General features: G+C 35.0%; 1 protein-coding gene and 1 long non-coding RNA gene across 2 annotated transcripts; one reads left to right on the top strand and one right to left on the bottom strand.

The window, feature by feature from the left end:
- Positions 1-6865: 6865 nt before the first annotated feature.
- On the top strand, positions 6866-10012 carry LOC104249479 (putative pentatricopeptide repeat-containing protein At5g40405). The gene is made up of 3 exons (XM_070165099.1): positions 6866-7872; positions 8129-8916; positions 9004-10012. Exons 1-3 carry the CDS (start codon positions 7495-7497, stop codon positions 9026-9028), a joined length of 1191 nt encoding a protein of 396 aa, XP_070021200.1. The 5' UTR covers positions 6866-7494; the 3' UTR covers positions 9029-10012.
- A 1192-nt stretch (positions 10013-11204) lies between these two features.
- LOC104249478 (uncharacterized) lies at positions 11205-12448 on the bottom strand. Its single transcript, XR_716758.1, has 3 exons — positions 12323-12448; positions 11479-11803; positions 11205-11388 (listed from the first exon to the last, which is right to left on the bottom strand). It is a non-coding gene; the product is annotated as an uncharacterized lncRNA (long non-coding RNA).
- Positions 12449-26807: the final 14359 nt, after the last annotated feature.

Raw genomic sequence — 26807 nt, 5'->3', positions numbered from 1 at the left:
GCACGTGATTTTTTCCCTATAAAAGCATTACTCCCAAAAAAAATTCAAAATAAAACGATTTTCCTTGGTGCGCAATTTTGAGAATTTTTGTGACATTTTGGATAATTATTTGTATTTGTCTGTGCATGTTTATTTGTTAAATTAATAAAAAATACAAAAATATGTCGCATTTGCATTTAGGATTTAATTCTACAATTAGGAATAATTAAGCTTGTTTTACAATAATGAAAATTACAAAAATATGCATCGTTTGCATTTTTAGCATTCAATGTCAGATTGTGCAATTTTGTTTTAATAGGTGTTTAGTTATGTATGATATTTGTCGCTAGGAATTAATTAGTATTTTTTATAAGTTAATTTAGCTTATAATTTACTTTAGAATTTTAGTTTTATTAATTAGAAAGTAAAAGAAAATAGAGCAAAAAATATAAAGAAAATCGGAATTGGGCCTCTTCTTCAAATTCAAACCACAGGCCCAAAAAATACCCAACCTTCCCCATGACCCGGTCCATTTCAACCCGGGTCGACCCGGTCCGCCCCATTAACCCCAAATGACCTAACCCTTCCTAATCGTCATTTTCATTATTTCCAAAACCCTAACATTAAACCATCCGCCCCTCTCTTTCTCTCTTCTCCTTCACCATATCCAAAACTCCAAGCCCATCCATGGCTGCCTCCCAAGCTCACTCCAAACAGCCCCTCCCTCGTCCGCCATTAAAGAGCAAACGACCCCCATTACTGTGCATCTTCTTCTTCGACCAGCTGCTGCCCCAAGCTTCGTCTTCATCGACGAACAAACATCCGCCATTGACGAGCTCGTCAAGCTCCCATGGCTGCTGCGTTGCTGCGTCTTCTGCTACGTCCAAACAGAACCCGTTGCTTCTACCTTCATCTTCTTCGTCAAGCTCGAGCTTGAGCTCGACACCCATGGCTGCCACTGCGTCTTCGTCGTCAACCCGTCGCCATGGCTAGCTCCCTGCTGCTTCAAGACTGCTGCTTCGTCGTCGACCACTCGCTTCCAGCATCTTCTTCCTGCTGCTTCTGCTACGTCCAAACAGACCACGCTTCTGCTTTTGCTTCATCTTCTTCGTCTCCGTCGGACTCGAGCCCGAGCTCCCATGGCTGCCCTTTGCTGCTTTGTCTTCTCCATGGCGAGCTCAAGCTCGTCCATGGACTGCTCTCATCACCATAACTTACCAGAAAAACACACACAAACACACACGCTGAAGCCCAGCTGAAAACATTCAAAATCGCCCAGAAGTTCTGTCCGGGGTTGAGGTCCGTTCGAGTTCGTCGTTGATCAGTCGTTGTTCGTAGTTCCGATCCGGTTAGTTGTTTTAACCAATTTGTGTTTATCGTTTTTCTTATTTTTCTTCAGTTTGTTTCATTTTTGTTTCATTGCTCTTGTTTATTTTTAGGTAGAAATTGTTAGTAATTATAATGTTTTTAGATTTAAATTAAAGTTCAACTAATTATGTCTTTAGTTTGTTCTGTTGATTTTAAAAGGATTTAGTATAGAAGAGTGTTAGTTTAAATTATTTGAATCCGTCATGTTTGTTGTTTAAAATAGATTTAATTCATGTTCATTTTTGTTTGAAGTTCGTTTTTAATCCAGTGATTTAATGTGAGTTTATGTTTTGGTTTTTAATTTTTTGATTTAGTTTGAATCATGTATCTTTGTTGTTAATATTGTTGTCTCCTTGCTCATTCATTTGTGTCTAAGTTAACCAGGATTGGTTCCCAATATGGTTAACTTATTCCCATTAATTTGATGTGGTTCAATCTGTGTTCATGTGATTTGTTGTTAAATTTGTTTAGAAATTGGTCATATTTGCTGTATTTTGGTTGAGATTGATTAGGCGAATTGGTTATAGCTGATGGGGGTAGTTTGGTAAATTGCAGTACGTTCAGGGGTAAAATAGTAATTTCAATAAGGTCGGAGGGGTATTCTTGGAATTGAACATTTAAACAATTATTTAATCCGAATGCTTTGTCCATTAGGCATTAACAATATTAAAATAATATATTGTGGGGGACAAGACATAAATTAGTGGGGGTTGATATAATTGTTTAATATAGTGGGGGACAAGACATAATGTAGTGGGGTGGGAATAATGTAATTATTTATGTTAGGCATGGGGGACAAGATATAATGGGGTGGGGTTGATATATTTATTTAATATAGTGGGGAACAAAACATGTGGGCATGGGGGACAAGGGTTTAAAATAAAGAAAACATTAAGTAGTGGGGACAAAGCATGCAATTGGGGGAATATTTCGGGTTGGGGATTCAAGACAAGAGTCTTGTTATAAATAGAGTCATTTGACACATTTTAAGAGGACTAGGACTTGAACTTGAAAGACTTACTTAGAGAGAGATTTTAGGAAGACATTCTGAAAATCTCAAGAGTGTTAGAGAGTTTAAAAAGAGAAAACAAAAACAAAGTGAGAAACGAGTTTAGTTTCGGGTTTAATACACGCGGGTTTGAGTATGTTTGTGGTGATGTGGTTTGTTGCTGTTTAGGTCTTTTACCAACTTTTGGGTTTGTTCTATCGAGCTTGCTTGATTTTCTTCAAATTTTCCTGGGTTTTGATTCTGGTTCGAATTGCTGCTGTGGGGTTGCTGTTGCTGTTGCTGTGTTATTACTGCTGTTGACTCCTCCTTCTTTTCTTCTTGTACTGCCATTTCCAGGTACACATTTGTACACTCTCGGCTTGAAGTGAAATGAAATATTAATCAGGCTTTGTTCCTGTTGAATTCCTCCTGTTTAGATTTGTGTTTGAATAGAATTTTCCTTTTTTGTATAAAAATGTAGTTGACTGATTAATGAGTAATGAGGTTGCATATGTATAACTTCTTCATCTAATAATGTTAATTTAAATTAATCAAAGACTAGTTAATTTGTTTTGATATTATGGTGTGTCAATCTCATGTTCTAGTATTATTAAATAATAGAATATAGAATGAAAGCAGTCTTTCTTTGTACAAACTCGATTGCAATTTTCCATTCGCATTAGCCGTAAACTAATAACTAATAAGTTACGTCTTTTTTAGTATGTAATTAATCGGGAGATTTTCTTTTATTTTAGAGACGAACTTAATAGAAAAAATGTAGTCACTGTAGGTTTATCCTTTTAAATAAAAATGAGACGAGCCTCGCCAAATAAAACGCACAGATTACGGGGCCCTCACAAAACTGTACGTGTTAATTACTTAGAACTCGGGATAGGCCGCTTAGCGAACTCCACGACCTTACCCAAAATAATAATACGCTAATCGCTTTAGGCGCGCATTTTAATAAATCTTACCTTCTTAAACTCGGGTGCACATTTATGTGACCCAAATCCAAATCTCAACGGAATCGAAATGTGTCTCTAATCACGGGTACATTGATTGTGACATGGTCCGAGATGCATGTCCACGACGTCACGAATTACTTTAAAAAATAAGAATGAGATGAGCCTCGCCGAATAAAAATACAAAATTGCGGGGCCCTCAGTAAATATTTGCTTTAAAATTGCTTAGACTTCGGGATGGACCGTTTAGCAAAATTTCACGGCCCTACCCAAAGTAAATGATACGCTAGTCGCTTTAGGCGCGCCTTTAATAATTTAATCTTCTTAAACTCGGGTGCACATTTATGTGACCCAAATCCAAATCTCAACGGAGTGAAAATGTGCCAACAACTACGGGTGCATTGATGTGACGTGGTTCGAGATGTATTTCCATGACGTTGCAATTCCCTGTAAAATGATAATAATAATTATGAAAGCGGTAAAAAGTTAAAATTTGCACATAAGTTCATATTTGTATAAAATCAGATAATCAAGCCGAATATAACAGTTGAGCGACCGTGCTAGAACCACGGAACTCGGGAATGCCTAACACCTTCTCCCGGGTTAACAGAATTCCTTATCCGGATTTCTGGTGCGCAGACTGTTAAATAGAGTCATTCTTTTCCTCGATTCGGGATTAAATTGGTGACTTGGGACACCCTAAATCTCCCAAGTGGCGACTCTGAAATAAATAAATAAATCCCGTTTCGATTGTCCTTTAATTGGAAAAACCCTTTCACCCCTCGCAAGGGCGGAAAAAGGAGGTGTGACATACTCTACACAAGTCTAGTCTCAAGTCGTAATGCAAAATAAAGGAATTAAACGAGCAAAGATAACTCCTATAGTACTATTATAGCATGGCATGAAACTAAGTCTACCCGGACAATAACATGAATTTAGCTATGTACGGACTCTCATCACCTCGTGCGTACGTAGCCCCTGCAAAAAAAAGCACATATCAAATACATCACCTAGGGGCAGTTTCCCCCTCACAGAATTAGACAGGAGACATACCTCGCTCCGAAGTTCCATAAACGGCTCTGATGCCACTCTATCACCTCAAACCGACGCTCGTCGCTCCAAAACTAGTCAAATAGTGTGCAAACTAATAAAAATATACCTCTATACTCATAATAAATCAATTCATAACAATTCCCAACTTCGCTCAACCGTCAATAAAATCAACCCTCGGGCCGACGTGCCCGGATTTCAAAAATTTTTGAAGATAAACTTTACCCATAACACTACAAACTCAAATATATGATTTATTTCTAATTCCATGTCCAATTTCGTGGTCAATATCCAAAATACCAAATTCTAGGTTTTCTACCAAATTCCCAAATTTCTACTAATTTATATGTTTAAATCCATATATAAACCATGTATTTAACTTGCAATAGGTGGGAATCACTTACCTTGTGTTGCTCGATGAAAATCCCCTCAAAATGGCTCCCCAAATTCAGCCAACCCAAGTGAAAAATGAAAGAAGAAGAGCCAAATCTCGTTCTTAAAACAACTCTGCCCAACGACATTTTCGCATCTGCGGTCCCTTGGTTGCTTCTGCGGCTTCAATCTCGCACCTCCGAGAACCCAGGCCAGGTCGTTGGCAGTATTTGCGATTCCCGTTGCGCACATGCGCCCCCGCTTCTACAATTCTCCTCCGCATGTGCGGTTCCGTTTCTGCGCCAAAACGATCGCATCTGTGATCCCAGCACTGCCCAACCAAAATCTGCTCCTTCGCTTGCCTGGCCGCTTCTGCGGCGTCGCATTTGCGGCCTTTTTTCCACAAGTGCGCTTGCACGAGATCCCAGCTGCCTCAACACTTCTCCCAAGTCCAAACTCGATCGGATTCGCACCCGAGGCCCCCGTCCAAATATCTCAAAACACGATACGGACTTAGTCGAAGCCTCAAACCACGTCAAACAACGTCAAAACTACGAATCGATGGCCAAAACCTTTCTTCCAACTTTCCAACATTTAAACCCGAATATACACCCAAGTCCAAGTGAGTCCAAGGCTCGAAACTCCAAACAGACATCGATAGCACCAAAATCCATTTCAAACCAAACTTATGAAATTCTAGAACTTCCAATGCCAACTTTCCATAATAAGCGCTAAAATACTCCCGGACCATCCGAGACTTAACCTGAACATATACCCAAGTCCGAAATCATCATATGAACCAATTGGAACATTCAAATCCCGATTTCGAGTTCGTTTACTCAAAAATCAAACATTGGTCAACTCTTCCAACTTAAAGCTTCCGAAATTAGAATTTTCCTTCCGGATCAACTCCGAACTTCTCGAAATTCAATTCCGACCACACGTACAAGTCATAAAACATGAAGTGAAGCTACTCAAGCCCTCAAACCGCCGAACGACTCACTAGAGCTCACTACGACCGGTCGGGTCGTTACAGGTTTGGCCCAAGTTGTACATATTTTGAAATTTCCTTTGCACTCATTAGCCCACTGTAAATTAGTAACGGTAATTCATTTTTTTTTTGGCTTTCACTCTCTCTTCTTCTCGCATCTTCTACATATGCTTCAAGGGGTCATCCGCCATTACTACTTCTCCCCCTTGTGTCACCTGGTTGCAATATAAGAAAATTGATGTGTAGAAGTCCACCATTCAAAGCCATTCAAAGCTTCGCTTTCGAAAACATGATTTTTTGAGTTTGTTAGTTGTTTGGATTGAGTGTTGTTCCAATTGATTGAAAATATCAAAAGGAGTTCAAAATTTAAATTTGAAGTGATTTGGAATAGATTTGAGCAACATTTGAGTTAAATTTCAGAAAAGACGCAAGTAAGAAGACGAAGTCAAATTTTTGTATATTTATGTATAATCTTGTATAATAGTGTATATGAGTGTATCAAAATATCTTATATAAGCGTCTATAGATGAACTTCTTCCACGATTTTCAGTTGTAATTCTTGTTCAAAACCAATCCAAATCTCCATTAAATGACTTCAAATTTTATATACAACATCCTTATACTATTTCTAACAAGTCTAAATAACACCCACTCCAAATTTCTTACAAAATCAAATTCGAAATTAAAATCCATATATTTAAGCTTGTTAAAAATTTAATTTTCACCACCCAAATGAATTTGGTTTGTTGAACTAATATTTGAATAACAGTTACTGATTCGAAAATTAACTTAAAAGTTGAGCAGTCTTTTTCTAAAAAATTGAATATTAATTTTGAGAACTTATTTGAGGTTTAAGTATATCATGGCAATAATGGATAAATTGAAAACAAAAAAGAGGTTTTGGATCCTAAGTTTGTTTCTGATTGACGAATCAATCTTCTCATCTCCATTAAACCCTTTTCATTTGAAAATCTAGCTTAGCTTAATTCTGCTTATAAACATTAAACTGTGGATAGAGTATAATACAGTATATATGTGTGTGTGTTAAAATTGTATGCTGTACTTTACTCACTAATTTCAAATTTTAGCTTTGCCTCTAAAGTCTCTCACTCAGTTCCAGGCCCAGCTACCAAGTACAGTACTTGAAGTTCTGAGTGACTCCAGTTACCAAAATTCACCAGAAAGAATATATCTGTCTCTTAACATCAAAAGCGAATTTAGGCAAGTTAGAAGAGCTGGAAGAAGTAGAATCAAGACTCGTTTCACTTGTTTCAAAATGCCCCAATCTGAAAGTCCTCCATCAAATCCATGCCCATATAATCACTACTCATTCATTTCTTCCACTTCCCACTATCTCCTTTATTCTTTCCAAAGTTCTCGCCTTTGCAGCCCTTTCTCCCAATGGGAGCCTCAATTATGCCAAGAGGTTGTTCACCCAAATCCCAAACCCTAGCATTTTCTCTTATAATTCTCTCATTAGAGGTTTTCTTGAATCCCAAAAAATTCCATCTCAAGAACCCATTTTTATTTTCAAGAAACTGCTCAAGAAAAATTACCCAAAAGCAAATACATTTACTTTAGCATTTGTTTTAAAGTCATGTTCAATTGTGACTGCATTTAAAGAAGGCCAACAACTGCATAAGCATGTAATTCAATCCGGGTTTGGATCAAGCCCCTTTGTTCAAACCTCATTGTTGAATTTATACGCAAAATGTGAGGAGATTCGGTTGGCGGAGAAAGTGTTCGATGAAATTCCTGAGAGAAATGTGGTTGCTTGGAGTGCAATGATTAGTGGGTATTCGAGACTTGGGATGGTGAATGAGTCTTTAAGTTTGTTTAGGGAAATGCAGAAGACAGGTGTTTTGCCCGATAAGGTGACAATGGTGAGCGTGATTTCGGCTTGTGCTATGTCTGGGGCCTTAGATTTGGGGAGGTGGGTGCATGCTTATATTGACAGGAGATTGATTGAGATTGATCTTGAGCTTTGTACTGCGCTTGTTAATATGTATGCAAAGTGTGGATGCATTGAGAAGGCAATCGAGGTATTTGAAGCGATGCCTGTTAAAGATGCCAAGGCATGGAGCTCAATGATAGTTGGCTTGGCAATAAATGGGCTAGCAGAATATGCATTGGTGACCTTTTCCAGGATGGACAAAGCTAAGGTAATGCAATGATTATGAACAATGCTGTAAGATGCAATATTTCTAACAAAATCATATATAAAATGTCATCTTGATTCACATAAAACATTAAAGGAGTGCACGAATTTGTACTTATTAGGCTCGGCGTTGAATCTTTGCATAAAAGTTAGATGGATTGAGTTGTGCTGTTTTTTCTATAATCTATCATTGAATGTTAAACTTTGATGAATAGACTGTTAGCAGCTAACTTATAACCTACTTTTGAATTTTTACTCAGGTGGAACCTAACCATGTGACGCTAGTTGGAGTTCTTATGGCATGTGCTCATAGCGGACTAGTTTTTGAAGGGAAAAGGTATTGGGCAAGCATGATTGAGTCTGGTATTGAGCCATCTTTAGAGCATTATGGCTGCATGGTAGATCTGTTGAGCCGTTCAAACTTAATTGATGAAGCTTATTCATTTGTTGAAGCCATGCCACTCGCCCCGTGTCCAGCAATATTGCGCACATTACTTGTTGGGTGCAAAAAGAACAAGATCTTGGACAAAGGTGAAATTCTTGGCCAGCATCTCATTGAATTAGAGCCATGGAATGCAGAGAACTATATCCTACTGTCTAGTTTGTATGCATCGGTATCAGACTGGGAAAAAATGCGCCACGTGAGGAAACAGATGAAAGACAAAGGGATTAAGGCAATGCCAGGATGCAGTTCCATTGAAGTTGACGGTCTTGTGCATGAGTTCATAATGGGTGATTGGTCGCACCCTGAAGCTGAGGAGATCAAAGAAGTCCTAAGCGATATATCTCAAAGGGTATATTTTGCAGGTCATGAACCTTGGATTGCTACTATACTGCACAATGTGAGTGATGAAGAGAAGGAAATTGCTCTGTGTGAGCACAGTGAAAGATTGGCTATTGCTTTTGGCCTTTTGAAGACAAAAGCACCAACAGTGATTAGAATAGTGAAGAATCTAAGGGTATGTAGGGATTGTCATGAAGTGACAAAGATAATTAGTAGATTATACAACAGAGAGATCATTGTTAGGGACAGAGTTAGGTTCCACAGGTTTGTCAATGGAGTATGTTCTTGCAGAGATTTTTGGTAAATATTCTTCTATTGGCAATATATTTCAGCTCCTTTTTTTTCCTTTAGGTTTTGGAGATGGGAGGGGGTCTGAGAGTTTGTGATGAGAGAGTAAAGCCAGAAGAAGCTTGAATGACCTAATCAGGGCTAAATTCATTACATTGGAACTGGATAGATAAAAGCTAGATGGAAGAGGGCAAAATGTGGGAGCGATATTAAATTCTTTAATCCGGAGAGCTTAGTTACAGAGGAGATTTTCAGCCTCATGATTTTCCCATTATCATTATTCTCCCGTGAAAAGACTCACACTAATCCTTGTCTCATTTTTAACCCAATACAATGCTTTCATCAATTTAGATCATATATGCATGAAGTGTTCCTATATATTCCTATACAATTGTTCTCTGACCAAGACACCATCACTTAGACTTGGATTTGACATGCCATCTGCATATCTCCTCTTTTGGGACTGATATAATCATAGTGAGCAATCCAGGTTCATTGCTGTTGTTAAAGTTAAAGTCAATGTCTGCATCATCAACTAAGCATTTCAGTGGGCGCTGGAAAGAGTAAACACCAAAATGACCACATCCCCTGACATTAAGTGAGATTGTTGCAGCTGAAGGCCAGCTGAAGACGGATTTTCGCTTAGAGAAGTGGCCACTTCTGAGGTACATCACTATCAACGTCTTCTGGTTCTGATGGACTTCATTTATCAACTGCACCACCACTGTTGAACATTTCTATTAAACCAATTGGAGCAACCAAAAAAAAAATGTTTGTTGCAATTTCATACAACCAAGGAATTATTTGCTCTCTTTAAAATGGTGGTAAGCTCAATCTTTAAAAAGGCTCACCACTTTCCCTGCAGTTGAAATAAGCGAGTGAAATTTCAAAGTTCAAAAGGTATGATGCTCTTAAATTGTCTTAAGTATCACACATCCTTTGAAAGACCTCACTCTCTGATTGAAATTCAGATGATCAGATACTGATACAAGTTCATTCTTGATCCAACTCCTTAGGAAAGAACTTAATAAGCAATAAATTTACCTGATCTAAAGCAATATATTACTGTATCTTTACTATCCGATATTTACATCAAATCAAGCAATTTAATCTTTGCAGTTAATAATAAAAGTGAGAATGCTTTGCTTAACCATGAGAATGCATATAGCTTAAGCATGGTTAAATTATAAATGTGTGCATAAAGGACACATATCGTGTATTCATTGGTATGACGTAAATATGAGGTGTAGGTTAATTTTTACCGTACTTCTATCTCCATTAAAGTAAATTGCATCCTTCATTTAAAATCTGTTGTTTGTTTCTTCTCTTTTTTCACATAGAACTGCTTTATGTATTGATTTGGGCTAGTTAAGTTACTCAAATTGAATGGAAATGACACCAAGTAGCTATTTTTAAGCATGTTGCTAAAATATAATCACAGTTTACAATGTATTTAAAAATTAGCCAATTTCGCTTAAATTTCAGGCCACGATGTCCTAGAGTTTAAACCTCAAAATTCAAATTTCAGGACATCGTGCCCTAGAGTTCGAAAATTGTATCCAGAAGTTCGAATCTTATGTCCTGAACTTTAAACTAGTAGTTCAGAAATTCAGGACATTTCAAATTAGCAGCTCAAAAATTCAGGACACTAAGTGAATTCAGGATACTTAGAGCCCCCGTTTGGATTGGCCTAAAAAAAGTGGGTTTTAAGTGTTGGAGCTTGTTTTATAAATAAGCAGTTACCTATTTGGATAAAAGTGTTGAAGCTTAAAAAAAGTTGTTGAAGTGTTTGGTAAACAAGTACTGGTAAGCACCTTTTTCTGTTAAAAAGACAAAAATATCCTTAAAGTTGTTAATATTATAAAGGAGATTACTATAATATATTTAATTCTGAACTAATGCATATAAAAAATAATTTATATTTTAATTTAATTGATTACTTTAGATAATTTTTCTTGCGGAATATATTCATAGTGAAACTATAAATTCCACTCTCTGCTAGAATATTAGGAATTTGTTCCAACGTGTCAATACACTTCTCGATGGATGCCTCATCAACTGCAGGAGTGTAGCAGTGATTTTGCTAGACATTAACTCTATGAAAGATTGTATATCCTCTTTTATTAATGTTGCAGCTGCTTTTTTCTTACTCTTTCTTACTTGACTGCTAGTGCTAACACCATTAGTTGATTTTTGTCTTTTTAGTGATGGCTCTCGAAACGTAACAGAATTTATATTCTGTAGATCATCACTTACATCGCTCATTTCATCATATTCTTTGTCACAACCATCAATATCATTTAGATTTAGTCCAATGCCGGACAATTGTTCTTGATTTGTTGCACGTGCTCTTTCTCTTATGGCAACAACATCAGCAAACAGTGTGTCGTAGCGAAACCACATGAGTGAAAGATCTTTGTTCCTAAATTTTTTATATCGAGCATTCTCCTGTAAATAAATTCAAAACCACTATAAGCTAAAAAAGAAATTTAGCGATGAAAAAAAAGAACGACACATATAGCAATATGAGAGATGTACCTTAATTTTTCGCTCCCACTAATCATCATCGGCTATAATTGTATTTTTGTGGCATCCCATCCTAAACCTGTCTCTCCTCTCATCAACTGCTTAAAAGTGTCCATTCGGATTTCATGTAATCCCAATGGTTTTTGAATTGTTTTTTTATTATACACTCCCGTCTTCTTTTCGAACTCATCAATTATATTTTTCCACCCATCTTTAGATAAGTAAGTGTTTGGTCTATTTTCCTTTCTAATCTATTGCTCACACAACTCAATAAATGTAATAGGAACCTCATTGTCCCACTTAGCATTACTTTCCGCCATGATTGAATGTAAATAATCTGAAGAAAGGAAAAATAAATATCTAATTAAAGTAGAAGAAACTTCCTCATTAGTTGGAGTGACTAATGAAATATCCAATATATCGTAGGCTCTATTTAAAGTGCATTTCATTCTAATACTACTAATTTTCTCATTAGGGCAATTTTTAGGATAAATTTCATTTTAGTAGCTCTTAGACTGATTTAAGTGGAAACATGGTTCCATCAACTTGAGAACCATTTAATTCAAAAAATTCCTTGTAATTCCTGATTCTTCAACATTAAGATTTCCATATTTCACAATCTAGAAGAAAATAATGGCCAAGAAATGAGGGTACTATTATCACTATAACTAAAATCACTAAACACAAGGCTTAGAAATGAAGACTTGAAGGAATAATTCAATAGTAAAATAGAAAGGAAATTGAAAGAAGACACAAGAAACAAACCAAAGTCAGAAACAACTATGTTACAAGACAAGAATGACGTCGTAATGTCAATAAATTATCACGATTATAATAAGGATTGAGAAGAACTTACAACGAGGATTGATTTTCACTGAAATGCTTGAGGAAAAGTGCAGAAAAATGAAGATGAAGCAGAAAGGAAGAGGAAAGAAGAGGAGGGGCTGTCTTCGGGAGTGAAGGAAATAGGAGAAGTACGATGTTTTAGGGTTTCTTCGACTGAGGGTAATTTTAGTACATGAAAGCAATTTTATTGGTCATACTAAAAAGTATTTTAAGCCAAAATTGGAGAAGTTGGGGTTAGTCAACTTGTTGTTTTTGGCTTTTTAAAGCATTTTTTAATTTTTTTTAAGCAACTTTTTTTTTTCAAACACTCCAAACACCCTCTTAGTCATGAAATTAGATAAATTGACTAATCTTTAAATATATTTTAAATAACGAAATTAAAAGTAGTTATTGTTGCACTTCGCCCTCGAATTGATCCAACATTTGACAACTTATGGTTTAGTTACAACCCTTAAATGAACACATTACTCACACATTTAATGAATCGAAATTGACACTCATAGTATGTATCTTTTCCTTATCATCTACGTTTGGAAATTTTTGGACGTATTGCACGTTTAACGAGTCAAAATTGACACCCACAGGTGAACAATGTATCTAGGGGTACAAAGAAAACCGACAAATTGCACCAACTCGATAATTTGAATCAAATCGAGAAAAAAAATTTGACTATGGTTTTGTTTGATTTGGTTTGGTGTTGGAAAAAAAACCCGACCATAATTAGTTTGATTTGGTTTAACTAAAGAAAGTCAAACCGAAACCAAACCAACTCGACATTACATATATAGAAATTTTAGATATATTTAATATACAAATATACTTATTGTGATGTAATTTATAAATATTTCTTAAACATTTTCATAATTTTATCTTTTAAGGTATTATTTCAAGGTTGGACTTACAACGTTTGCATGTTCCAAACTTTTAATAAGTTTTATAGCCATTATATGATTGAAATTTTTACATTCCTATACACTATATGAAACTATATTACCCTTCCTACTCAAGTTTTACTATAATTACATTTTATATACCCAATTACCATTTATGTACATTTTAAGGAAATTAATGATAATAATTAGTGTCCTAAAATTTAACGTATCTTCCACTCCCCCACGTTTCTCTCTCCACATACTACCCCTCTCCCCCACGTATCTTGCACTCACCCACGATTCCATCATTAACAACCATTAAAAAGCTTTGAATTCGAATTTGGGTTTTCAAAAAATATTATTTGTTTGAATTGGGTGTTGTTGCAAAGAATTGGGAATTCTCTCTATCTCTCAATCCCTAAGTTCAGTAATGTAAAGCAAAGGAAAAGAGAGCAGCAATTCCATCATTGACAGCCATTAAAAAGCTTTAAAGCTTTGGATTCGAATTTGGATTTTCAAAAACCATTATTTGTTTGGATTGGGTGTTATTATTGCAAACAATTGGGAATATGGTTTGGAGTTTATATCTCAATTTTGAGGGGTTTTGGTGAAGATTAGAGGTGGTTTTGGCTGAATTTCAGATTGAAATTCGAAGAAGAAGACATGATATACATTATATTCACGAAATTATAGTAAAATTGTAAAAATATTATATTCTGTTGTTTATATATATTTTTTTATTTAACTATTATATGAAAGTTGAACAACATTGTATAAAAATTATATTTAAGTTGTATCATATTGTAGTTGTATATAACTGGGTAGAAATAATATGTGAAAGTTGTGGATAAATTGTACATAAGTTGTATAATATATAATTAGTTGTATGAAATTTGTTTTTACTATATATATAAATCGGATACAAAATGTACAAAAGACATATTGTATAAAATTTGTATGAAAATTATTTTTTAAGTGGTATGATATTGTAGTTGTATATAACTTGATATAAATAATATATGAAAGTTGTAGATAAGTTTCGCTGCCGCATTATCTAAGTAGAACTTTTCTCAGCTCTTCACGAAAAAAGAAATAATATAAATAAAGTAGTACATGTTATTACTAGGATCTTGTAGTCATAACATTAAGTAATTTTTTTTTTAATTTCATCCAATTTTTTTCTTTTTCGGTTCATATAGAGAATTTGATTACTGTCTTTTTACAAATTATAATAAGTGAAACAATAGATACAACTATACAGCTTAGCTGTGCGCTCCAGTAGAACCTAATTCAAGCTCAAACAATTATGAATTGCCTTATTCCAAGTCACAGTATTGAGATGCTACAGATGGGAATTTAAAAATAGCTTGCTGTAATTTTTTTTTTCTTTGTCCCTTTGACCTTCAACATTAAACAGAATCTGGTCAAACTATGCAAATTTTCCAACAAGGTCTGTCCATCAATGCAGAAAGTCCAGCTTTATCTCAGCAAGGAAGCAACTTTAGCCATGGAGTGAGGTTCTCTGTGCAAACAGCCTCACGGGGCAATGTGGAGAGGAGGGGAGAGAGGAAGGGAGAGAGGAGAGAAAGAAGGAAATGGTGTAACTAAATCCCTTGATTGAAGCCACAAATAATGAATTGAGAGCCTTTTAAGGTGGATTGTATATATTTGGTAAACAAAACTTGTTTATACTAGGTAATTACCTAAACATAAACATTAAGGGTAATAAAGTTTCAAATAATGCATAGGTATGAAAAAATCCCTATATAATATTAGTAACTTAAATAATGCTAACAAAATCTCAAACCAAAATCAAATCAATACTAATACTAACAAAAGACATTCAATACTACGAACGTCAATGTATTGAATATATATTTTTTGTTTTGCAATAATTTAGATAAAAATGCATAATCTATTTTTATTTTTTCTTTAGCGTTTAGTTATGTAATTAATACTCCCTTATTAGTCTACTTATTTTAGCTTGACTTAGTACTTTTAGATTATTCTTATTTTTATTATGCCTTTTTAATTAGCAATATTTATATTACATAATTTTATTGTCCTTATTGTTGAATATTTTAGGATAATGCGATGACACATCTTATATTTTTTATTATTTTCTTGAAAAATACCTTATATAGTTGTATCTTACTAGGATTAAAGAAATATTTTGAGCACAATTTATATGTTTTGTGCTATGAAGATTTTATCGGGAAAAATCTAAAAATATCCGAATAACCCGAAAACCCGAGAAAATCGATATTAAAAGACCCGAATTTTATTTATTTAGTTTGGTCTTTAAATTTAATAACCCAATTGATTTAGTTTGATAATTATAAAATTCGAACCAACGCAACCTATGTACACCCCTAAATATATCTTTTCCTTCTCATCTTAGTAGCAACTTTATACAATTATCATTATTTTTAGTTTGTGAGCACACACTCCACTTTTCAACGAAGTAAACAATATACCGGTCAAATTAGTAATAGCCTACATGATGACAAATGTTGAAAAAGTCAATGTACCTGTTTCGAAATTTAAATGTACTATACATGAAATAGGAAAAGTTTTATTTTGTGTCTCATAAAACTTACACTAGTTGTATGAGACTCTTTTTTGTCTCACAAATTTGTGGACCCCAATCTTACACTTCTGGGTCCACAGAAATCTGGGTCCACAAAACTGTGAGACAAAAAAGTTACCTCATACAACTAATATCAGTTGTATGAAATACAAAATAAAATTCTCCATGAAATAGATTGATACTCCCTCCGGTTCAAAATAATTGATTTTTTAACTGTTTTCATACCGATTAAGAGATTCACCTTTTAACATTAATTAGCAAGGAAATTGACCGTATTAACCTTTACTATCTTTTCACGTAAACACTTCTAACCCATACTCCAACACTATTTACTCCAAAGACAATATAGGAAACAAATAATTAATTCATTCTTGAAATCTGGAAAAATTACTTATTTTGGACCACAAAATTAAGGCAAAAAAACATGATGCTAACATTTTTTATGAATCTTTTTTCTCATCATATTAATAATCAAGTAAAATTATATCACTCGGAAGTTCTTTAACCTTTTAAGTTTATTTACACGTTAATATCCTCTATGATGACATTCTAAACATGCAATTTAAGAATATAAAAAGAATTGCATACTCCAACCCATACTCCAACACTATTTACTCCAAAGACAATATAGGAAACAAATAATTAATTCATTCTTGAAATCTGGAAAAATCACTTATTTTGGACCACAAAATTAAGGCAAAAAAAACATGATGCTAACATTATGTGTCTTAATTTAACTAAACATGCAATTTAAGAATATAAAAAGAATTAGTCTTGTGATACTAAATTAAATGTGTATATTACATACCAAAAGTAACTTTGAATTTTATGGTCTTAGACATGTATTGTTATTTTCTAGAGGGAGTGTCATTAAAGTAAAACATGAATGTTGGAACTAAAAATTTACTAAATATAAAAAGGTAATATTTTTTTAATAAAAAAAAAAAGTAAGACATATAAATTGAAATTAGAAGAGAAGTACTATTTTGCAACCAAAAAAAAAAACTAGTGACACCACTGTATCGTCTCTCGACTATAACGACTTGACTCCATTATATCAAAATTGTAATATTACGTAGTATTATTTAACGGAGACAGACAAAATATCAACTTCAAATGTGACTTTCATAAAACCTTAGTCACCAGTGGAGATCACCAACTATCATAAAATAAACAACAAAAAGTACAAAAAATATTCATAACATCCTTTTCACCTAATATGTTCCAGTGTCATGGTAAACACTTGTATCTAACTTTGTTACAACAAACAAATTTAATGGACGCATGTCATATTCCACCCTCTTTCACCCACTCACTATATTTGATTAGAAAATAGGAAAGCTCAAATAACAAAGTTAAAGTAAGCTTCTTTTTTTTTTTTGTCTCACTCGGTAACTTGTACTCCCTATGAGATGATTCAATTAATTTAAATTTGCATAGGAAAGTCTCGCTTTATTTCTAAGGATAAAGGAATATTTATCACTTGCCCAACTTTTCATGAGTCGTATATTAGTATGATAAATAAGCAAAATAATTTTTGAATACAAATTTAGTACCACGTTATTTCTTGTTTGGTTACTAATCCTGAAATAAATTATTTCAAGATTAAAAATAGTGCACGAATAACTTTTAGTACGATGGAATAGTAATTCCAAAATAAATTAACCTACGATAAAACAATAAAATTAATAATTTCAAAATTAATACAATATAGGAGCATCAAACAATTACTAAAAAATAATATTAGGATAACTATTTTAACATAACGAATCCTAATATAACTAATTCAAACATAATCAAATCAAACGACCCTTTTGGTGGTGTAAACTAAACTTTAGGGATTGATAATGTTGATTATTACGTGTGACGTGGGCATCTTGAAAGCCTTTAATATTGTATTCGTGATTAGTCTTACACGTGTCATTACTCTGACGACTACAAGGTCTCGCATCGATAAATTGACGGAAGACAAAAGCTTAATAACCAATGGAAAGTTTCCACGTCTTTCCTTTGTTTTTTGGTTTTGACTGATAAGGTACGACGCGTGTGTACATTGTGTATGGTGGTCCACCATTACCTACTATGCTATTTGTGGGCTCCTCCAGGCAAAATATTTCTGGCCGACACTACTTTGAGACAAAAGCAGAAAGTGATTTTTACAATTAAAAAGTTTTCTGAAATCCTTCTTTCGGTCTTTTTTTTTTTTTTTTGTTAAATTGAAAGCTTTTGAAAAGTTTTTCACTTCTATAAAAACGCAAAATCATATATTTTTTTTTTTACGGTTTTTAGACTGGAATTCAACATGTCAATCACACCTCCTGCAATGCTGTAAAAATTCTTGTACATTTATATGTCTAATTCGTAGTAACCCCCTAATATGTAAACAATCTGAATAGAGAATTGTAATTCAATCAAAAGATGAAAACCTTTAATTACTAGAGAAAATGTACATGAATATTAAAGTTATTGTATGCAGTAGTTATTATTGGGAGAATGAGCACGAATATAATACAATGAACATATTTTTAAAAAAGTGCTCTAAAGATCACACTTCCATATATATGGATCTTGATAATTACATGAGATGAATGCCTCGTTGTACCCTGGTCTTTCGTTAACCTTTTTTGAATTATGTAATTAGTAGGGGCGGCTCAACGGATCTTGTGGCCTAAGACGAAATCATATTGAGAGGTCCTTAAATTTATTTTATAAAAAATTTACCCTAACAACAAAAATTGTCTTCTAAACAACAAATTAATCCTTTAAGACAAAAAAATAGTGAATTTAAAAATAAAAAAGAATAGGAAGAAGAACACAAAGAATAAACTGGTGGATTATTGGATGTTGAGGTCCGAAACTCAAAGTGAAAATTTCGATTTGGCTATCATCACAATTAAACAAAAAAAGAAATAAACAGACATAACGTAGTAGCTTAAGTTTTGAGTGTTTGTGGTGCCAAAAATATTTACTCCTTTTGATCAATTTAAACGATAGTTTGTAGTTCACTCATTAATATAGTAGCATTTATTGGTGAGTATCTTAAATAAATTGTAAATATCATAATATATATGTTAAATTATACTAAAATAAAACAGGTATATGAATGCTTTTGTGTTCACACAGTTTTAGAGAAGATTGTAAAAGAAATTCATTATGTTGTCGATATATATTAATTCTAATATAAAAAGGATAAATTAAAATTGAAAAGTGAAACAAATATACTAATTAATGAGTGAAAAAATTATCATAATTTATGAACTTACTGGTATAAATAACTTCAAATAACAAAAAAAAAATATATTGTAGAACTTTTCTTTATAATAAAATGATTTATACAAGTTATATAATAATAATAATAATAATAATAATAATAATAATAATAAGAGTTTAAAGTAAATTTGGGGCCTCTAAATTTTGGGGGCCTAAAGCAATGGACTCATTTTGCCCTTAGAGCCGCCCCTGATAATTAGTATACGGGGATATACTTCTTACCATTTTTCTAAAACAAAAATAGCTTTTCAATTCTAAATATTCAATATAGCTAACGAGTGCTTAGTAAACTCTGTGATGTCATTATTTATCATTTTATTTATTACAAGAAAATATTTCATTAAGCTAAATCAACCCAAAAATATTTTTGGATGAATGACAGAAACAAGACACTGCCACTATTGGTATTTTGACCCTGCTTGCCCAATAGACAGAACTTCAAGTTTAATAACGGTTGCCCCTCGCTTGCCCTCGTGGACAACACTTTTGACCTTTAACCTTAAAGGTTTGCCCATGAGTTAAGCGGAGGTCAAAAAATCAAGATAATCTATTTTCAAGGTCATAATTAGCTAAATTCTTGAATATATATAGTGTGATATTATTTGTGTTGTGTCAGCCCGCACAATTTTCTCCAAAAGGTCTCATACCATTAAGAGTGTCACACCTCCTTTTTACACATCCGAAGGTATATAAGAGAGTTTTTCCAATTTAAGTGACATTATTCGAAATGGGATTAATTATTCAATTCAGAGTCGTCACTTGGGATAGTTTATTTGGTGTCCCAAGTCACCGATTTATTTTAAATCCCAAATCGAGGAAATTTCGACATTCCTTTTGAAGTCTGCGAACCAGAAATTCTGAGTAGGGAATTCTGTTAACCCGGGAGAAGGTGTTAGACATTCCCGGATTCGGTGGTTCTAGCACGGTCGCTTAAACTATTACAATTGGCCTATTATCTGATTTTTAAAACATGTTTCAACCTATGGTATATTTTTTAACTTATTAGCCGCTTTTAATTATTTTTTGTTTTTGGAAAAATTCAACGTCATATAAAACACGTATTGAACCACGTCACATGAAATGCACCCGCGGTCCACGACACATTTTATCTAACGTTGTTGAGATTTGGATTTGGGTCACATAAAATGCACACCCGAGTTTAGGAAATTAATTTTTTTTAAAAAAAATAGCGCCTAAAGCAACTACGCACTTTCAAGTTTGCGAGGGCCATGGAAAATTCAACTAAATGGCACGCCTCGATTTCTAAGGATTAAAATTAATTAAATGAGGGTCATGAGTTTTGAGATTTTATTTGGCATGAAGCGCCTCGATTATTCTAAAAGGATTGTATTCAATTTAAAACAAACTACAAATATTCATGATTATGTTTCTTCCTAAAACTACTTTGAGATTATTGCAAGGTCATGATTTATGAATATAGAATTATTATTGAAGAAATATATGATTTGAGTTATTATGGACCTAATCACCCATGTCGGTATCAAATTTGCTATTGACTTAACATCCTTTAATTTGGATCCAAGCTATTACATCGTTCTCTCTCCATTTTGAATACATTTTCCTATCTTTCCCTATGAACTACAATCTCATTGAAGAAACTCATTCTGTCTTTCACGAATTCTATTTCTTGATGCTCTTCCTTCATTTTTTTTGTTCATATCTTTCAAGTTGGTAGATAACCAAAATATAATATACAAATCAAAAGGAAATACGGTGAAAGAAAAATAATGGAAACATTGGTTAAGAAAAGAATGAACCTTTTATAGATGAAGATCTTATTCAATACATATGGAGCAAACAACCATCAAATTTAATGTGCAAATGAACCACAATCAGAGGCAACGAGCGGAAACCTTTCGAACCGAACTCGACTTCGACCTCTTCGGGCTAGTATTTTGGGCTATCTTTTAAATTGAGTTTGAAGCTTTTGGATTTGATTTTTGGTGTGATTTAGCTCCTGTTTTTGAGGTATTTTTTTTTAAACAAGGTAATGAATGACTATATGTTTTTTTTTGTTGAAAGAAATAAGTAGAAAGAATAAAACTAGTAGAAATTCTCTTTAGCATAGAAGAAGAAAATTTATTTTCTCTCAATATTCTTCCCTCTTCTCTTCTCTTCTTTTCTTCAAATATTTCTCTTCTATTTATAGGAGAATTTTTAAAAAAAATCAGATTTTTTTTTTTCAATTTTTTAATTTTTTTATTTAAAAGAAATCCCACTTACATTTTGCTTTTCTTTTTTTATAAAAAGAATTACCACCTTTCTTTACTTTTATTTTTTAAATTCCAACTTTAATTACTTTTATCTTATTTAAAATCCCACTTTTTTTTTACTTTTTTAAAAGAGAATTCTACTTATTTTACTTTTCTTAAAAAAACAATCCACTTTCTTTTACTTTTCTTTAAAAAATTCTACTTTATTTTAATTTAAATATTTTTAAATTTTCAGCTACCTTTATATTATTTTTTAATTCCAACTTTCTTTTACTTTTTATTTTTAAAAATTTCCACAAAGCTTTACTTTTATTTTTTTAATTTTTCACTTTCTTTTACTTTTTTAAAAGAGAATTCCACCTACTTTTACTTCTTTTTTTTTAATTCCATACTTCCCTTTTTCTTATTTTTTTAAATCTCTCCCGAAATTTTAAAAAAAAAATTAATATTTTTTAGATTTTTTATTATTATTTAAAAATAAGAATAAAAATAAAATAATATTAATAGTAATAATTCACCTTCTAAAATTTTGTATTTTTAACCTATAATAAAAAGTATAACAAAGCTAAAAATTTGTATGTTAAAACCCCCTAAAATATTTACATAGAAGAAGTGACAAAAAAAAATTAAATATTGTCAAAAATTAGGTGCTCACAGCTGCCTCTCTTTGCTTGGAAAGATGAAGAGTTTTCAAGCAAAGATAAGGTGAGCCATGTGACTAATTTTTGAACATATCTTTATTCAAAAGAGAAGAAATAAGGATAAGAGAAAAGAGAAAGGGTGCAACCGAGTCTTGGTTTTGGACAGCCTACATATCCCGGGTTATAAGGGAATCAGGTCGCGTGTAGTTCAAGAAAAATGATGGAATGATGAGTTGAGGAGTCGAGTGAGGTTCCGTCGAGGCCCTGGTCCGTGATCCTATTATTATATCAAAAATCAAAGAGAAACTAAACAAGCCTATCAGCTATGAGTTACAAGATTCCTATCTATGAGTCTTGTGAAACTTGTCCTTGATCTTGACTGGTTCTTCCTGCAGACTCTGATCTGAATCTTGATGCTCGTTAGCTGCAACTGCTGGTTCATTCTTCTTCAGCTTTTCGGATCAAGGCGGGACATGCGAAGCTTGTGACTTCAATCATATCTTGAACAGTCCACATCTTTCTCTACATCAACACTTTGAGTTCATTTCTTTTTGCTTCTTTTCTTCTTTTCTTTATTTTGGATTGAGACTCATTCTTTTGGTTGTCTCAGACCTTGTGCCTCGAGGCCAAACCTGCTCAGACACCAAAACAAACAAACGAATGAAATTTTTCTGCCCCAGTTTTCACTAGGAAAATTTCGTAAGTTATTTGTAACTAAAATCTAAACTTTTTTTTGTTTTGAAAGCGGTAAAATAAGGATTGCGTGTCTTTAGGAGGAAGAGATTAGGGAATGGAGCCCTATATCTAAAATAACCTCGACTAGGGAGTGGATACCCTATGTTGGCAAAAAAGCGACTAGGAAATGGAGGCCCTATGTCTAAAAATCTCAACTCAGGGATTGGAGCCCTAATGTTGGAAAAGAAAGGCGACTAGGGAATGGAGGCCCTATGTCTAAAATCTCAACTAGGGATTGGAGCCCTAAAGTTGGCAAAAGGCGACTAGGGAATGGAGGCCCTATGTCTAAAAATCTCAACTCAGGGATTGGAGCCCTAATGTTGACAAAAGGCGACTAGGGAATGGAGGCCCTATGTCTAAAAATCTCAACTTAGGGATTGGAGCCCTAATATCGGCAAAAAGGCGACTAATGTTGGCAAAAAATGCGACTATGGAATGGAGGCCCTATGTCTAAAAATCTCAACTCAGGGATTGGAGCTCTAATGTTGGTAAAAGACGACTAGGGAATGAAGGCCCTATGTCTAAAAATCTCAACTCAGGGAGCCCTAATGTTGGCAATAAAGACGACTAGGGAATGGAGGCCCTATGTCTAAAATCTCAACTTAGGGATTGGAGCCCTAACGTTGGCAAAAGGCGACTAGGGGATGGAGGCCCTATGTCTAAAAAATCTCAACTTAGGGATTGGAGCCCTAATGTTGGCAAAATGCGACTAGGGAACGAAGGCCTTATCTAGGGTGCATCCCTTTTGGGGGAAAGAAAGACTTATCTAGGGTGCATGCAGACTTCAATAGATATGACATGCTTCTTGGACTGGATACCCGATATGCACAACTATCCAACTCATTGTGAACCACATCTCCAAATCGAGAAACCTGGCCAGGACTCTTTCAGTGGTGGGAGGTGTCTTCTTTTCGATCGACAGCACCCTTTGCGGGTTTTCGCCAATCAACCTCTCTCATTTCTCTTCTCACCGTTGCCTGATAGTACTCTTTACGAGTTTTCACTAACGAGGCTATCTCATTTTCAATTTTTCTGCTCACCGTCGCCTTATGGTGCCCGTGTGGGTTTTCACCAATAAGACTCTCTCATTTTATTTCTCTCATTTTTATTGCATCAGATCCAAGTAGCTGTATTCTCTGATCCTTGAACATTCTCACTGATTGATCGGAAGGACTTGAAAGGATTTGGGTAAAATGATTTGGATCGAATTACAACTTTGGAACCATTCAAGCGGGATTATCGCAGGACCATTACAACATCTGCCCCAGTTTTACTTTTGAGGGAATTTGGATTTTTATTTTGGTGTGACAGAACCCCATAGAGACGCTGCCTACGTATCCTTTCGGAATCAAGTCGAATGTAGTTCAGGAAAACATCTTCTTCTTTTTTTCATTTTTTTTTCAATAACACTTTCAAGTTCCAAAGAGGGCAATCAAAGAAGAGTAACCGGCACAAATGGGTTTGCAAAGGGTAGATAGTGTTTGGGTAGCGAGAATAAAAGCCTTCATCCTCCCAATCAGACAATGTTGTTATTATAGAAAGACTAAACATAGTACCTTTTGACTGCATCCGCATTTATAGCTGCTTCAGGATCATTTCCTTCGATATCGCCCAGATACAATGCTCATCTCGACAATATCTTTCTGATGACGTATGGGCCCTTCCAATTAGGAGCGAATTTTCCTTTTGCTTCCTAGTGATGGGGAAGAATACGCCTTAAAACGAGTTGCCCCACTTCAAAACTTCTAGGCTGCACTTTCTTGTTATAGGCACGAGCCATTCTTTGTTGGTACAACTGCCCGTGGCAAACAGCAGCCATTCGTTTTTCATCGATCAAGGTTAATTGTTCCAGATGGGTTTTAACCCACTCACTGTCTTCAATTTCGGCTTCAACAATGATTCGGAGAGAGGGGATTTCAACCTCGGCGGGTATTACGGCTTCTGTGCCATAAACCAAAAGATACGGGGTGGCTCCAATTAATGTGCGCACAGTAGTGCGATATCCCAACAATGCAAACGACAACTTTTCATGCCACTGCCTGGAACTTTGGATCATCTTTCTCAAAATCTTTTTGATGTTTTTGTTTGCTGCTTCAACGACACCATTGCCTTTAGGCCGATAAGGAGTAGAGTTTCGGTGCATTATCTTGAATTGCTCACATATCTCCCCCATCAAATGACTATTCAAGTTTGCAGCATTGTCCGTGATAATAGTTGCAGGAATGCCAAAACGGCAGATAAGATTGTAGTGCACGAAATCTACCACAACTTTCTTGGTGACAGACTTGAGAGTGATTGCTTCAACCCATTTTGTAAAGTAGTCAATGGCAACTAGTATGAATCTGTGTCCATTTGAGGCTTTTGGCGTGATTGGCCCAATGACGTCCATGCCCCAGGCAACAAATGGCTAAGGTGCAGACATGGGATGCAGTTCGGTGGGAGGTGCATGAATCAAATCACCGTGCACCTGACACGGTGGACACTTCCGAACAAAACTAAAACAGTCCTTTTCCATGGTCATCCAGTAATAACCCGCTCGAAGGATTTTCTTTGCTAAAACATACCCATTCATGTGGGGCCCGCATACTCTCGCGTGTACCTCATGCATGATTCTTCCAGCCTCTTCTACGTCAACACATCTTAACAAATTGAGGTCCGGAGTTCTCTTGTACAAGACATCCCCACTCAAAAAGAAACCACTCGCGTGCCGTCTAATGGTTCTCTTTTGGTCTCCACTGGCTTGCTCGGGGTATTCTTGAGTTTTCAGAAACTTTTTGATGTCATGGTACCATGGTTGGGTATTTGGTGCTGCTTCAATTGTATTACAATAACCATGCCTTTCCCGGATTTGAATTTCCAAGGGATCTATGTGAGCATTGCCTGGATACGGCAGCATTGAGGCCAAAGTAGCAAGTGCGTCGGCTAATTCGTTGTGACAACAAGGAATGTACCTGAACTCTATTGACTTGAATCGCTTGCTGAGGTCTTCCACATGCTTCTTGTAAGGGATAAGCTTAACATCTCGGGTTTCCCATTCTCCTTGGGCTTGCCGGATAATCAGATCTGAGTCTCCCATGATCAACAACTCTTCGACATTTTGGTCGATTGCCATGTTTATACCCATAATTCAAGCTTCATACTCGGCGGTGTTGTTTGTACAGAAGAACCGAAACCGAGATATGGCTGGATAGTGCTGACCAGTGGGTGAGATCAAAATTGCCCCAATTCCAACACCTTTTGCGTTTACCGCCCCATCAAAGAACATTTTCCAAGCATGAGTGTCTTCAGATATTGCCTCAACTGAATTTACTTCTTTATCTGGGAAGTAATTTCTCAAAGGTTGATACTCATCATCAATCGGGTTCTCAGCCAAATGATCCGCTAATGCCTGGGCTTTCATTGCCGTGCGAGTGACACAGACTATGTCAAACTCCGTGAGCAAGATCTGCCACTTTGCTAATCTCCCAGTGGGCATTGGTTTCTGAAATATGTACTTTAAAGGATCCAGCCTAGTTATGAGGTAGGTGGTGTAAGCTTGCAAATAATTCCTCAGCTTCTGAGCGACCCATGTCAAAGCACAACAAGTTCTTTCCAATAAAGTGTACTTGGCTTCATAACTAGTAAACTTCTTGCTCAGATAGTAAATGACCTGCTCCTTCTTTACGGTCACATCATGTTGCCCGAGGACACAGCCAAAAGAATTTTCCAAGACGGTCAGGTACAAGAACAGAGGCCTCCCTGGCTCAGGTGGGACCAAGACTGGCGGATTTGACAGATATTCCTTGATTTTATCAAAAGCTTCTTGACATTCAACTGTCCATTTGATTGCCGCATCTTTCTTTAACAACTTAAATATGGGTTCACACGTGGAGGTCAATTGAGCAATGAAACGACTGATGTAATTCAATCTTCCCAACAAACTCATAACATCTTTCTTGGTTCTTGGAGGAGGCAAATCCCGAATAGACTTTATCTTTGTTGGATCTAACTCGATGCCCCTCCGACTGACTATGAATCCCAAGAGTTTGCCGGATGGTACCCCAAATGCACATTTGGCTGGGTTCAGCTTCAAATCATATTTGCGCAGCCGCTCAAAGAATTTTCTCAAGTCCCGAACGTGGTCGTCCTGGGTTTTGGATTTGATGATTACATC

The sequence above is a fragment of the Nicotiana sylvestris genome, chromosome 12, assembly GCF_000393655.2.
Source record: "Nicotiana sylvestris chromosome 12, ASM39365v2, whole genome shotgun sequence".
Lineage (NCBI taxonomy): Eukaryota > Viridiplantae > Streptophyta > Magnoliopsida > Solanales > Solanaceae > Nicotiana > Nicotiana sylvestris.
The sequence above is the reverse complement of the archived record's forward strand: the minus strand, read 5'-3'. Positions and strand labels throughout refer to the sequence as shown.

Coding starts and splice junctions, on each gene's coding strand:
- LOC104249479 (XM_070165099.1), top strand. CDS start 7,495: ATGATTAGTGGGTATTCGAGACTTGGGATGGTGAATGAGTCTTTAAGT. Junction 7,873..8,128: donor CCAGGATGGACAAAGCTAAG/GTAATGCAATGA, acceptor ATTTTTACTCAG/GTGGAACCTAACCATGTGAC. Junction 8,917..9,003: donor GACAGAGTTAGGTTCCACAG/GTTTGTCAATGG, acceptor TTTTTCCTTTAG/GTTTTGGAGATGGGAGGGGG.